This window comes from Globicephala melas, chromosome 7 (genome assembly GCF_963455315.2).
Source record: "Globicephala melas chromosome 7, mGloMel1.2, whole genome shotgun sequence".
Lineage (NCBI taxonomy): Eukaryota > Metazoa > Chordata > Mammalia > Artiodactyla > Delphinidae > Globicephala > Globicephala melas.
The window spans coordinates 58,121,575-58,137,179 of NC_083320.1; the positions used below are offsets into that span (position 1 = coordinate 58,121,575).

The window sequence follows — 15,605 nt, forward strand, 5'->3', positions numbered from 1 at the left end:
AGCTTTACAGACATTTTAGTCTCTGATTTAGGAAGGTCAAGGTCACACTGCCTTGAGAAAGGTGAAAGGCAGGAGTCTGACCCACGATTAAAGACCTTGCTTTAAACTGTGCTATAAAAACGACTAGGCTAATCAAGAGAGGGCTTGACAGACCACACGAGGCTGGGGTTAGGCGGAAAGGCAAGAGGCTTCTACACCTGAATTTACGGAGAGGAAAACGAAACAGCAGAACCCTCACGGCAGCCGCCATTTTGCGGGAGCCGAACGGCCGGAAGTCCCACCGCCGGCGTCTAGCGGCTGGGAAGCTCGCAGCCTGCGGCTGGAGGCTGGCGTAGCGGAGGACCTTGGGCCTCCGCGTCTCAGCGGTCGGGGGCGGAGCCAGGGGCGGGACCGGGGCCGCGCGGCGTTGAGTCTCGCGGCGGGAGGCGGAGCCTGAAGGCGGGGCCTCGGACGGCGCGGCTCTGTGGTTCCCCCGGCCGGGGGCGGGGCCAGGAGGCGGGGCGGTGGCTCAGGGAGGAGCTGACCCGGTCCCAGTTTATGAGCGCCTCACTTTTTCGGATTGTGAATGAGCTGCTATAGTGGGCAGCTGGCAGCCGGCAACTCTCGGCTAGGAGGGCTGGGGTGGGAGGTGACGGTGATTTCCTCCCTGCTTGGCCCACCTCGAACATCGACTCCCTTCTCCCGCGGCCCCGGGATGCAGCCGTAGCAGGTGAGATGGGCCCCCGGGGCGCCGACCTGCGCGGTCCCGGCTCGGCTTTGCGGGCCCTTGGTGACCCCGCTCTCGCCCCTCGAGTCTGAGCAGGTGGGCAGCGCCCAGGCCTGCAATCCGCTGCCTGCGCCTGCCCGCCTCTGCCCCGTAGCGCCCGCCTTTAGGACGTGCGGGGCCACCCGGGAAGACTTACGTAGGGGAAGGGGCGGCTTGTCCCCTTTGGTGACAGAGCTGCCATCCCTCAGTTTGAGGAGCACATCATTGTACGTGCGTCCACCCTACCATTCTCAGACTCTTCCCTTTTTTCCGGGGGGGTGGCCTCAGTGAATGCCATCGTGGGAGCTTCTGCCCAGGTACCTGGAGCGTTCCGCCAAATTTTCTCCCTTAGCCCTTTTTGGAGCATTTCACTTACCATGCTTTGTGACTGCCATGCCCTGGGGAAGCTGAGCGACCAACTTTGTATCCCAGGCACAGAACCTAGGCTGCCTTTACACTTCCACTGCTGCCTGCCCAGGCATTGGGTGGCAGCTGTTCTTTAGGCGGCCTATTTGGTTACGGATTCTCTACATCCTTATCTTAGAGGGCCAAAGTCTGTCCCTGCCGACAAGAGAAGAGGCAGTGCTCAGCACTCCCTCCCCACTCTGGGTCTTTAGGGAAGACGTTTGGTCTCCTGCAAGTAGGTGGGAGTGGGTGGATGGTGTGACTCCTGGTGTTGAAGGGTGCTTGAATAGGCCCACACTGTATTATGCTTTTCCCACCGGCTAAATGTTATTGGGTGTTTGAGAAATAGCTTAAGAGTTTAAAGCTTTCTCTTTGAAACCCGTCAGAACCCTCCTCCCCATTTTCACTTAATAGCAGTTGTTTACAATGTTAGTGGTTCCTCCATGTTATCTAAACCAAATATGAGTGGCCAGAAGTGGCTGGTGTATAGCATTTCTCTGCTCCCGCCCCAGTGAGTGGTCTTTTACTGTGACAAGGCAACTTTTTTTTTTTTTTTTTTTTGCGGTACGCGGGCCTCTCACAGCTGTGGCCTCTCCCGTTGCGGAGCACAGGCTCCAGACGCGCAGGCTCAGCGGCCATGACTCACGGGCCCAGACGCTCCGCGGCATTGTGGGATCTTCCCAGACCGGCCACGAACCCGTGTCCCCTGCATCGGCAGGCGGACTCTCAACCACTGCACCACGAGGGAAGCCCGCTCCTATTTATTTTAAAAGAATGCTTTAAGAAGTATATTCTCGGGGCCTCCCTGGTGGCGCGTTGGTTATGAATCCACCTGCCAATGCAGGGGACACAGGTTCGAGCCTTGGTCCGGGAAGATCTACATGCCGCGGACCAACTAAGCCCGTGTGCCACAACTACTGAGCCTGCGCTCGAGAGCCCACGAGCCACAACTACTGAAGTCCTTGCGCCTAGAGCCCCTGCTCCTCAACAAGAGAAGCCACCACAAGGAGAAGCCCGTGCACCGCAACGAAGAGTAGCCCCCGCTCGCCGAAACCAGAGAAAGCCCGCGTGCAGCAACGTAGCCAATAAAATAAATTTATTTTAAACAAAGAAGTATATTCTCTTCCTGTTGGAAAAAAATTTAAGATGAGATAAAACTTTGTATTTGTAAGTCCTTTTTGGTTATTTTGACTGCCCCTCAATTAGCAGATATGGCTTTTAAAATATCAAGGAACATTAAAAGAAGCTTCATGGGAAGGGGAAGATTACTTTCCAAAGTTTTTCTCTTAATTTTTGACTAACTGAAAGTTAAACCTGGGCCTTGCTACAGCTATTTGACCATCACCTTGAGGGAAATAAAGAGCTCTCCCTTCCCTGCTAACAACTAAGATCAAACTAAATTAAACTGAACTCCTTAATTGTTTGGTATAAAATGAAAACTGATAACCTTACAACCCATCCCATCCCTCTGTTTTAGTTGGAGGCTCTTTAATACCAAGTATGTTTGAAGAACTGCATAGAACAATGAATTATATTTAATTTACTACCATTCTTCTTACTATTAGGACACACAACTCCTAATAGCAACTGCTACCACTTCTTGAAGGCCTACTTTGTGATAAGCTGTGTATAAAAGCTCCAATCCTGGGGCTTCCCTGGTGGCGCAGTGGTTGAGAGTCCACCTGCCGATGCAGGGGACGTGGGTTTGTGCCCCGGTCCAGGAAGATCCCACATGCCGCGGAGCGGCTGGGCCCGTGAGCCACGGCTGCTGAGCCTGTGTGTCCGGAGCCTGTGCTCCACAACGGGAGAGGCCACGGCAGTGAGAGGCCTGCGTACCGCAAAAAAAAAAAAAAAAAAAAAAAGCTCCAATCCTCACAGTAGCCCTCTAAGGAGGTTTTTACTCTCATTTTACAGTTGAAGAAGCTATGGTGCAGAGAGGCTGAGTTACCCGAAGAGTTGATAAGTGATAGGCCCCAAATTGGGTTCAGGCCATTTGACTCTTTTCACTGAACAACTGCAAGTTTAGTTAAAACTGTTGGTTTAAAAATTATTGGAATACATTGATATGCAAGTGTGGTACAAATAAGGGGTAGGGAGCAGTGTAAGTTATAATGCTCCAGGCAAAGAAATATAGGGAACTTTTAAAAAATAACAGAAGACTGGAGTAGTTTATCACCTTAATCTTTAGCACTGCCTTTTCAAGTCCACATCTCTCAGGGGCTCCAAATGTTTAACACCTTTGTTCACTTGTTTACCAGCTCCTTACTTCAATTATGGGTACCTATACCAATCAGTAGCCTTTTCAGGATATAATTTGATGCTTATTTGGTAAACTTCAAGTATGTGAGTATTACAGGTTTTGTGTATATTGACCACTCCTGTCTAATCCTAGGAGGAAAATATTTGTCCTGATCCAGATTAAATGTAATGTTTTTAAATGGTTCAGTTTATACCAGGGTAGCACAGAGAAAATTATCTCATCCACACCCCCAGTTGTATCAGTTGTTGGTCTTTGGCCTGCCATCTGAGTCCTTAATGTGATGTGGGTGTTTGAGAACTTAACCTGGGCATTATACATTTCAGGAAGCATAAGCTTTTTTACTTTCTACCTTATATAAGGCTACTTTAGATGGTTAACCCAGAATAATCACTTAGGAATTGGCAATTGTCACTATGTCAATTTCAAGTTACTAATAAAAGCTGGTTAGTTGCAGAGTTGTTCAAGCCTAATGTTCATTGTGTCCCTGGCAGCAAGAGGAAAGTAAGTATTGTCATATTAACGTAAAGTTTTCCTTGCTTCATTTTCTGAACATCTTTAGAACATTTTACAAGACATTTTGTGTTCTTTAACATTTTATGAACAGCTTTGGAACATTTAGGAACACATTTTGTGGTCTTGGTGAAAAACTTAGAATACTTAACATTCAGGAAAAAACAAAATTCTGTCCATGAAGTAGATAGTTCCTAAGAAAGAACATTGATCCACTAAAGGGTGAAAGGTTTATTTAAGAGCAGGTAATTATTTTAGTCTCCTAAATCTCCTGTGTGCTCCAGGCATGGTGCTAGGCATTAGGGACACAAAAGTGAGCAAAAACATGCATAGTCCCTGCTTCTATGGCACTTAAAGTCTAGTCAAGGAGACAAACATAAATCACACAGTCACTCTAATACATAGTATAATTATAAACTGAGAAGAGTGGCCTAAAGTTAAGGAACATGATTCTATTTGAGAAAGACTCCTGGCCTGGCTATGGTGTTAGAGGAGCCTTACCTGATACAACGACTCCTGAATTGATTTGGATATGATTCGGAGGATGGGTAGTTGTTATGTGGGTGGGCAGGGAAGAGAATATTTTAGTGTGAACTGCATGGGCAAAGCCCCTGTGGCACAAAGACTATGGGGAATTCAAGACAGCCAATACGTCTGGCTGGTGTAAAAGGAACTAAGAGTAGGCTGGTGGGATGCCATCATTTTTTCTTTCATTCTCTCTCTTATATGCCACCAGAAGTTATATTTAACTTTTGTTAAATGATTTATTTGTGCCAGATGTGTTTGTAAGGACTTGATATTGAATAATATCAAGTTCCTATGAGGTACGATTTCACAGATGAGGAAATGAGGTACAGAAAAGTAAGTTACTGGTTCAAAGTTGATCAGTGATATTCTATTTTACTCTTCTTCCTATCCTATAGTCAAGTCCTTCCGCGGGCTGGAAAGGACCTTCCTGTCCATTGTGACTCTTAGATGTAGCCCTGAGAACTTCTGAAATTTCTGGAAAATTTGGCTGCAGGTGGACATTCAGTAGACTCTGTGGGTGCCATGCTCTTATCCACTAGGCAGAGCTTGACTGTGGAGCACTGGAGAGGACCACAGGGCATCACATTACAGCTGTAAAATCTGTGGATCTTATTTTACTCATATCTGATACTGGATATCGGAAAGCAACATAAATATTTTGAGCTGACCCACCTTTGAGAGTCAAGAGGCTGTTGTTAGCAGACACTTCCACCCATTTTATTTTTCATTGTATTTTTCTCTGATGGTTGTTGAAAAAAGTTTGTATATTTATTTGGCCATTTAATAAATCTATGTTTGCCAGTATATCCTTTCAACTAGAATTCTTCTCATTGATTTCACACTGAATCTTTCTTCTTTCTTTCCAGAGATCAGGTTGCAGTTGGAGGGTGAAAGAAAATGAATTCTTTTTCTGATATACCTGCCAAGAACTTGACCATTGCTGTCAATATGACCAAGACTTTGTCCTCACCGGTAACACATGGATTTAATTCCACTAATGACCCACCTTCAATGTCAATAACAAGGCTTTTTCCAGCCTTACTAGAATGCTTTGGCATAGTCCTTTGTGGCTACATAGCAGGGAGGGCCAATGTTATAACATCAACACAGGCAAAAGGACTGGGAAATTTTGTCTCCAGGTTTGCACTTCCAGCTTTATTATTCAAAAACATGGTTGTACTTAATTTTTCCAATGTGGATTGGTCTTTTCTATATAGTATCTTAATTGCCAAAGCTGCTGTATTTTTCATTGTATGTGTATTAACCTTATTGGTTGCCAGTCCCGATAGTCGATTTGGCAAAGCTGGACTATTCCCTATTTTTGCTACACAAAGTAACGACTTTGCATTGGGATATCCTATAGGTAAGTTACTTTTTATTTTTTAAGTTTTAAAAAATTTCAAGTCTTTTAGAAGGTAACAAAATGTAAGGCTTTAATTTGAATCTTTTAACTAAGCATTTGTTAGTGATTTATACTTATTCTTATATCTAAGAAATCTTTCGTATTTTTTTCTTAAATATGTCTTAAGTTAGATGAATTATATTTTTTCAGAGTTTGAGGCACCTTCAAACATCTACCTGAAATAAATGGGCATATCCAAATAAATTTTGTGAGTCATCTTTCTAATAGTATTTTTTTTCTTCTCAGTAATCACATATGAAAGAAATATAATTTCCAGAAGAGATCAGATTCTGATTTAAATTATGTAAAAAGCATAGGCATACACCTGTTTAAAAACTGTCATTATTAAACGTTAGCAGTGGAAATTTATGAGTGACTTTTTCCCTTCCTTATTTTTCTTTCCATCTAGAATGTATATTATTTTACATTAATGCTTGTTATTGAGTTTTTTATTCAAAATATCAGTGTACTTTGGTCGAGGTTAATTTCTTGTTTAAGGACAAAATGAGGACTTTTTCTACCTTTCCAACTTTTCCTTCTTTAACTTTCCAACCCTTTAAGCAGCCTAATTTTATGTTTCTATGTGTATATGTTTTCCTGATGAAATAGTAAACATACTAGTTGGGGATGTTGAGATATCTTAGAAATATATTCTATTTTCCAGAACTCTCTGCCACCAAGAAAATGTATACTTAGTAACTACTTGTTTTTTAATGTTTTTTTATTGTGGTAAAAGTCACATAATATAAAACATACTATTTTAACCATACTTAAGTGTACAGTTCAGTGGCACTAAGTACATTCACATTGTGCAACTCTCACCATCATCCATCTCCCAAATTTTTCACTTTCCTAAACTGAAACTCTGTCCCCTTTAAACACTAACTCCCCATTCCCCCTCCCTACTCCCCCGCAAGCCCCCAGCCCCTGGCATCTACCAGCGTACTTTCTATGAATTTTTAATATTTTTAAAGTTTATGTTTTGCTTTGATCATGTATCATAATGTAGGGATCTGAATATTATGGATATAGTCATTCATTTATTCCTTCATTCATTCATAGGAACCTGTTAGTACCAGTGACTGTGCCAGCTGCTGGGAATACAATTGTGAACAAAGTTCTTGTACATACTGAATTTACATTTTAATGGGAAAATAAAATAAAAACAAAAATAATATCAGGTAATGACAAGGGCCATAAAAACAAAGTAGTGTTATTTTACAAGGAGATGGCATTTGAGGTGGGGAGCAGGGTCAGTGAAGGCCTCTCTGGTGATATAACTTCTGAGCAGAGACTGAATGAAACTTAATGAAATGGACAGTTGAAATCTGCCATTAACTTTCAAATTTCTTATCTTTTAACTACCCACTCCCCCAAAAAAATTATTACACCTCTGGCACGAAAAGGATTCTAGTGGACTATACTTTTCATCATTCTCTTCCTCCATATTGCTTACCAGAAATAGAAATATACCTAAGAAATTACATAACTATGAATAGGAGGTTTATGAGAGAGGAAAAACCAGGCTCTTAGATAACTGAGCTGTGAATAGTCAGAAAGTAGATAGGTGTTCCTTTAAGGTTAATCAATTTTAAAATTAAAGGATGAGCCAAGCATTTAAATAAAGACTTTGGAAATAAAAGAGCAAGGAGTTAATGTGTTGTCCCTCTCTTCAGGAGCATTAATAATGTACATTTGTCAAGGTATTGATGGTATAAGGACCTTAGAAGTGGCTAAGTATCATAGTGTTAAATATTTAATAAATAGTGCTATATCTTAATTTGGACATGAACTGTAAGTTTCATGCTGTCATAGAGTAGTAAGCCCATAACTAAATAGAACTAACATTTGTAACTTTATAAGTGTATTTTCTTATATACTTATCTCATTTGAGGTAGGGCAGATATTATTATCCTCGTTTTCAAATAAGAAGGCAGACTTACAGAGATTTAATTGTCTTACCCCAGGTCACACAGCTAACAGGTGACTGAGACCCAAACCTAGATTTAAATCCTGGGCATTCTCTTGTGCCACACAGTTATATAACATGCCCATTTGATCATCAGAAGACCCAGCTAGCCCTTACAATACATTATTTTCACAGAGAATCAAAGTTTTTCATAATCTTTACATTATTCAAAAATATTCATAAAATGAGTAGCAGTGGAAAAAGACCTGTTAGATGAGTTTATCCATTTTCATATTAAGGCAGAATCTCCAAATAAAAAATATAGTCAGCCATTTTCATTGCTGCTTTTCTCATGTCCCACATTAAATCTGGTAATAATCATGTTCCCAGCAGTGTGCTAGCCCAGTTCCCCTGATGATTATGCTTTGCAGATTTTGAGTTGTAATTGTTTGTTTTTAAATCACAGATAATGTAAGCGCTCTTGTGAGATTAGGTTGTAGACAATAACTTTACCAGAAACCAACAGTATACACAGAAGTGCTTTTTCATATATCTGCAGATTGGAAGCGGTGGTACAGAACTAGGGCCATGTATCTGCTCCAATGAGTTTATTTATTACTGCTGTTCATAGCCATCTGCCTTCTGGCTATGCTCAGGGTGAACAGAGAAGACTATGTCTCTAGAGAGAAGACCATTCTTTCTGTTTGTTATGTGGCCTCTCCCAAGAATTCCTACTCTCTAGTTCACAGATAAGCATGATAGCTTAAAGGAAATGTCCTTTTTACGACTGCATTTGTTCTACAACTTTGGTCCAATTTACAGGTGACTCAGAAGAGATAAGTTAGTGATTAAAGAAAAAGGACAGTCTTTGTTTACTTTTCCTTTATACTATAATCATAATGGTCTATGAAATTGCATTAAAATGATTTATCTATACTCAAGTGACATAATACTACATTGCATTATTGCAGACTAAAAAAATAGCAGTACACGGGCTTCTCACTGTTGTGGCCTCTCCCGCGCAGGCTCAGTGGCCATGGCTCATGGGCCCAGCCACTCCGCAGCATGTGGGATCCTCCCGGACCGGGGCACGAACCCACGTCCCCTGCATCGGCAGGCAGACTTTCAACCACTGCGCCACCAGGGAAACCCATGCTTGCTATTTTTAAAAACAATTCTTTTCAGAGGTACTTTAAGAAATCCGAGTATGAGAAGAAACCAAGACTCCACTGAGGTGAAATGTGGATTTTAGCAAATTAGAATGGTTCCCTGCCTCTGTCATTAAAAGATACAATAGGGCATAGTTAAGTGCTATAATTCATTCTTAAACAATGCTGATAGCATAAGCACCCTGACTAATCATAATTATGCTCTAGTGCTTGAGCTGTAAACAGAAAGGAAATGAAGCATTTAACTATATGCCATTAAATAATAGAATGGTCTTGTCTGGGTCTTTGTGTTATTTGCTAGGGATTGAAACCCTGCAGTAATCAAAATAGGAGCCACAGTGGGTGGCTAATTTTGTCTCTTAGTTCTTCAAAGCTATATAATAATTCCTCAGAGTGGGATTCTCCCCTCCCCCCAAGAGCCTTATTTATAAGTATTAATTAGAACTTAATAGTTGATACAATGATTATAAATCTAATTTGTTAATATGGGTCACTGCTTTCAATTATTTTTCAGATTTGAAAAACTATACTCAGATTGATAACAAAAGAATAGTGCTGTGGGGGAGGGAGGGTGGTGGGATGAACTGGGAGATTGGGATTGACAGATATACACTAATATGTATAAAATAGATAACTAATAAGAACCTGCTGTATAAAAAATACATAAATTAAATTTTAAAAATAGTGCTGCCTATTTATAAAGATGGAATGTTAAGTAATTATGCAAATGAATGGCAGAATGAACTGAAATTCCCATATGAACCCTATTCTAGTAATTAAACAAGTATTTATTCCCAACTTTTTGCTTTCCCACTAGACTATACTTCTTTTGCCTTTGTATACCTGTTCAACTGACTTAAAATACCCCAATAGTAGCCTGCTTTATAAATATTCAGAAGATGAAAAAAGAAAAAAAATTGGATATAAAAAGAAATGGGTTCATGGATAACAATTAGTTATAAATTGCTATGTTACAAAACACATTTTTAGTCTATGTTACAAAACACATTTTTAGTCTGTCTGAAACCTTTGACATTCATTGATGTGTTAATTCCATTCAGCAAGTATTTTCAGATTTTGCTTAGCACTCAGCTGGGACTGGGGGTTATAAAATGATACCTTCAAGGAACTTAGAATTTGTTAAGATGGCACTGATACAAAAAGTTCACAAAGTACCAGAGCCATCCAGGGAAGGAGAGATCCATGATGTAGCCTGAAGACTCGGTGGAAGAAGTGGTACCTGAGACAGGCCTTAAATAGTAGGCAAGATTTGGATAAGAAATGAGAGATTTCAAGAAGTTGGGGGATGATGAAGTTGGGGAATGATGATCAGCATGTAGAACTAGAAATTATGAACCTGGTGTTTATCCAGCATTACAGTGATATAAACTGGCTGATAGAGGCTTTGCACTAAGGTATAGTGAGAGGTGAGCTGGATAAATAAGGAACAAATAGTGGCGACTAGATTGTGAATGTCAAAAGAAAGATTTTATATGTGGTCTTGTGGGCAGGGAGAGCTGTGGGAAAATCTTAATTTTTCAAAGTTAAGATTTAGGTGATATTGTTGGTAGCAAGTAAAATGGATAAAGGGGATGGTCAAGAAAAACCAGAAGAGTATACGTTGGTAAACAGAGTAGGTAACCCACTTTTGAGATTTTTGACTAGTGGGAGTAGCAGGAATCAAGATTCCAAGTAGGAATCAAATACAAAAGATCATGCAAAAGAAGAAAGGACTTGGTGATTGGCTAGGCCTAAATATAGACTTTTGTTCAAATTTGCATTGAGCATTTAAAACAACCCGAAGTCCATTATGTAATGGTGATTAAGTGCTACTGTACCAGGAAAGTACATTTCTGGTAAAAAGCATTAACTTAAGAAGCTTTGTGTGCTGTAAGTTGTCAAAGGAAATACCTTATGCATTTTACTTTGGCTACTCAGGAAAATTCTTAGGCTCAGACTGAAAACACAAGGCTTTTCTAAAATATACTCTCTATTTTAAAAATTGAGGGGTGGGTATAGACACCTTTCTCTTTGAGCTAAAATATCTAGTCAGAAGAAGTGTAGCTAACTAGAAATAGTTACCAAAAGTGCTGCTTTTTTTTTTTTTACTTAAAGTATGAAACCTTATGAAACATGAAAGAGAACCACAGAGTTATAGAGCTATATATCTAATTTGGAAATCAATGGAAAGAATTGGTGAAATTTTATGTAATCAAATATATTTTGTTTAACATTTCAAAGATATTAGAGACCTCTGTATGTGCTTAGTTGAAAAAAAGGGAATTGAATCTTATAAAAAGTGGCTTTTAGCTAATGAGAACAAGGCATTCTAAAGGTTATATAATCTAGTTTCATAACTAACGGGACATGTGCTTGACATTAATTGAACTTATGTATCCTGAGTAAGCAAACAAATATATTTTCCTACCTGTGTCACTTTATCTTAATGTAAATTGAGAAACCTAATCTTTTTCATTTTTTCACATGATTGCCTCTCTTGTGAAGCAAGTGATTGTGAGTGATTGTGGCTGTTCTTATTTTATCTGTCTTTCTCAACTTGAAATCATTTATGAATCAGGCTTTGCATATATTAGGTTGAATAATTTCAGAATTCATTGCCAAAAATGTGCCTTGAGACCAATTTGATGCTGCAAGGCTCTAAGTTGCCCTGATCAAGCCAAGACCAGGCCACCAACCCTCACATGAACCAAGAAACTGCTAGAAGTCTGATCCAACCCATCCCCTTCCAAGGAGACTCATGTCATGCAATGGTTAGGTTCTAAAGTCATCATATACAGTTGAACCTTTGAAAAATCCCTCAAATCACCCACAAGATGCAGCACACGTACTTTGTGTATATTGTACCATTTCTCATAAGTCTAATAGCCAGATTCTTCTGCAGGCATTGCTCTTCTTCAATGAACAAGTAATTAATTTGCACTTGGGAACATGTTTTATGAAAAAGAAAAATGAAGCCTATGTTTTCCTAAGAAAGTGTAGTTGAATTTGCATTAAATGTGCATTAACGTGAATTTACTGTGTTCTACTCCCAAACATTTCTTAGATCCACCTTTCCATCTCTAATTCTTCAGCGTCTTCACTGGTCTTCCTTCCTGAAGGCATTCATTCCTCTCCAATGGAGGCTGCTCATTTTCTCTTCGCCTGCATACCATGTGAGCAGTGGGTAGGCAGGATTGGCATCCTCATAGCCACTGTGTACCACTGCTAGGCCATTATTCTCTCTCTTCCGTAAAAACTGCTTCTTTGAGGTTCCTGCTGCCTGGCTAAACTGCTCATCCTTGTTGCTGTCATCTGCTGACCTCACGCGTCATTCCTCCTCATTCATTGAAGACCAATATCTGGCCCACTGTCATCTTCTCTACTCCCAAGTTTTGCTTGTTATCTTGTTTAACTTTAGCATCCATGTGAAGTACCCACCAAATTCTCTGCTCTCTCAGTTCCTTGACCTCCTCACCTCCAATGATGTTTTCCTGTACTCCACTTCAGCCACCAACTCCCATGGCCACATCCTGGACCCAGTCATCTGGGAAATATTAAATCCAATAGCTCAATATCTGACTTACTGTGAACTCCTAAACTTCCAGCTACACCTACTTCTTGAACTTCACAGGGACCTCCAGTCTCTAACCGCTCTGCTATCTGTTAGCCATCTCCCATCTTCACTTCTTTTCCTATATAGCTTGGACTCCATCACCTCAGTGCTCTTTTTTTTTAAAACATTTTTAAAATAAATTTATTTAATTTTATTTATTTTTGGCTGCGTTGGGTCTTCGTTGCTGCACACGGGCTTTCTCCAGTTGCTGCGAGCGGGGGCTCCTCTTTGTTGCAATGCACAGGCTTCTTATTGCGGTGGCCTATCTTGTGGAGCACGGGCTCTAGGTGCGCGGGCTTCAGTAGTTGTGGCACGTGGGCTCGGTAGTTGTGGCTCACGGGCTCTAGAGCGCAGGCTCAGTAGTTGTGGCACATGGGCTTAGTTGCTCCACAGCATGTGGGCTCTTCCTGGACCAGGGCTCGAACCTGTGTCCCCTGCATTGGCAGGCGGATTCTCAACCACTGTGCCAGCAGTGAAGTCCCTCAGTGCTCATTTTTTAGTCTGTTATCTCCTCCTCTCTCCTGCGTTCTCTGTGCTCTGATTTCTGCCTCACCACTCCAATGAAACTTCTCTCTCAAGAGAACCAACAACCACCTTATTGCTATGACTACTTAAACATTTTGTTAGTAGATTTTTACTTTGAATTGTTTTAAGAATTCTACAATTCTGCCCCTTTATTGAGACTAGTGTTAGCCTCTAAGTAGTAACAATTAGTGGGTTTTACTAAAAATACTTTTTAAAAGTTGATGATCATTTTATAAGCTAAATGTCATTTAATATAGTGGGGTTTTTTTCCTTTTCACCTTTATTACTAAAACATACTGTTCCAAAACTAGAGTAATGAGGTCATTCTACACTATTTAGGTTAATTTACAATATGTTATAATTAAGCATGGAAAACATTATACTCATAATTTATTAATATATTTCTGTGGTAACCATTTAAAAATCAATTTTAATTTGTATTTTGCAGTTGAAGCTTTATATCAAACGACATACCCAGAGTATCTCCAGTACATTTACTTAGTGGCGCCAATATCTCTTATGATGTTAAACCCTATAGGGTTTATCTTCTGTGAAATGCAGAGATGGAAAGACACTCCAAATGCTTCTCAAAACAAAGTGAAAATTGTGGGACTTGGACTTCTGCATGTGTTACAGAACCCAATAGTATTTATGGTTTTCATTGGCATTGCTTTCAATTTTATTCTTGATCAAAAAGTGCCCATATATATGGAAAATTTTCTTGATGGACTTGCGAATTCTTTTTCTGGATCAGCTCTATTTTATCTTGGTCTTACAATGGTAGGAAAAATAAAGAAACTGAAGAAGTCAGCATTTGTTGTACTAATTCTTCTCATCACAGCTAAACTGTAAGTTTCACTTATTTAACCTGGGGATTTGTACTTTGTGAAAGCCTTATTTAGCCCGTTCGTTGGGATATGTCTCTATTTTCTCCATTAAATAGTTTGATAGTAGTAATCCCTCCTAATTGAGTAGTTACAATTTAAAGGAAATGTGATGTTGGTATATTGTGGAAAGTCATTTCCATGTAGGTTACTCTTTACATTTTACTGTCAGAGGATAAAGACTATTGGTTTACCTTCAGCTTTTTTTTTTTTTTTATTTTGCGGTACGCGGGCCTCTCACTGTTGTGGCCTCTCCCATTGCGGAGCTCCGGACGCGCAGGCTCAGCGGCCATGGCTTACAGGCCCAGCCGCTCCACGGCATGTGGGATCCTCCCAGACCGAGGCACGAACCCGTGTCCCCTGCATCCATCGGCAGGCAGACTCTCAACCACTGCGCCACCAGGGAAGCCCTCCTTTCAGCTTTTATATAATTTTACTTAATATCTTCCAGTGTCCTAGTTTGATCATATTTTTAAAGGAATTTTGCAGGATTTCTGAGTTTTCTAAATTTATTAAAATCCTATTGGCCATGATGAAAACAATAATTTTGAATATAAACTTCTATTTCATGAATTTGAGGGAAATATTCTAAAATTCTGAGGGTGGCTGAATATAGGTAAGTCAGTAGGAATGATTATTATTAACCATCTGATCCTAGCCTGTAAATGAAAAGTTCTTAGCTCCTTAGTTGATAGTTCCTTCAGCCTCCTTAGCTCTTTAGACGTGGAGTTATACTTCCTGGTAAAGGTGACATAATTTTACTACAAGATTATCCCAAGGCACTTGGGGCATATTTAACTATTGAATTTAGCTCTTGTATAGACAATTAAATTCATGAGACCAGTGCAATATGAAATAGTATCTATATTTTCAAAATAATAAAAATGAATATAAATTCTGAAGATTATTAATAGTGGTGTTATGCTCTTGGAAATAAAGTATTATTTAGTTTTTTTGTTTAATTTTTGGCTGCACTGCATGGCATGTAGAATCTTAGTTCCCCGACCAGGGATTGAACCCACACCCCCTGCAGTGGAAGTGTGGAGTCTTAACCACTGGACCACCAGGGAAGTCCCTTATTTAGTTTTTCACAGCAATAAATATGGTTCTAACAATAATAGTAATACCAACCATTACTCATAAGTATTTAAATATTCTCATTTTAAAAATCTTTTTTCTGGTTCTTTGATCCCTATTACATAATTTCTTCTTCTTTTAATTAAAAAAAAAACACATAAGAGTAGTTCTTTACTCCATCTGAGAGCATGTCTGTAGGTGCTGCTGTGACAATATTAACCTTGGTTTTGTTCTTTCTAAAGGAAATCTCCATTAACTTGCTACTGTTGATATGGTCTTTCTATGGAATCCTGGAGGATTTGTTTAATAATTAACTCTTCACCAGATCTGGATTTCATTAGTTTTCTGCTCTACCTCAGTTATTTCAGTTCCCTTTGCTAAACGTTTTTTCTTTATTAAGATAAAGAGCTAATTGTAAGATACCTGTTTCTCTACTGGTTTTTGAAATCTGACTGAGTAGCATTGTTATCGTTACCTGAACCATTTAAACCTCTAATCATAATAAAGGTCCACTTCTTATTTTTCCAAGAATGAATTTAGTAATTTTCTTGAAAAAGTTTACTCAGATTGTCAGTCTT

The 15,605-nt window shown here is 39.9% G+C and overlaps 2 protein-coding genes across 3 annotated transcripts in view; one reads left to right on the top strand and one right to left on the bottom strand.

Annotated features, from left to right (window-relative positions):
* Positions 1 to 330, bottom strand: part of LOC132597607 (uncharacterized) — a 109,089-nt gene extending 108,759 nt beyond the window's left edge. Inside the window, exon 1 of the transcript XR_009564600.1 lies at positions 198 to 330. The gene's annotated coding sequence lies outside the window, so the exon portion shown is untranslated. The remainder of the gene's footprint in view (positions 1 to 197) is intronic.
* Positions 331 to 485: 155 nt separating this feature from the next.
* Positions 486 to 15,605, top strand: part of GPR155 (G protein-coupled receptor 155) — a 42,827-nt gene continuing 27,707 nt past the window's right edge. Inside the window, exons 1-3 of one of the 2 annotated variants that reach the window (XM_030851662.2) lie at positions 486 to 709; positions 5,315 to 5,811; positions 13,515 to 13,914. In XM_030851662.2, the coding sequence (XP_030707522.1) occupies positions 5,346 to 5,811; positions 13,515 to 13,914 (866 nt within the window). In that variant the 5' untranslated portion in view covers positions 486 to 709; positions 5,315 to 5,345. The remainder of the gene's footprint in view (positions 710 to 5,314; positions 5,812 to 13,514; positions 13,915 to 15,605) is intronic. The other variant, XM_030851652.2, reaches the window with a different exon arrangement.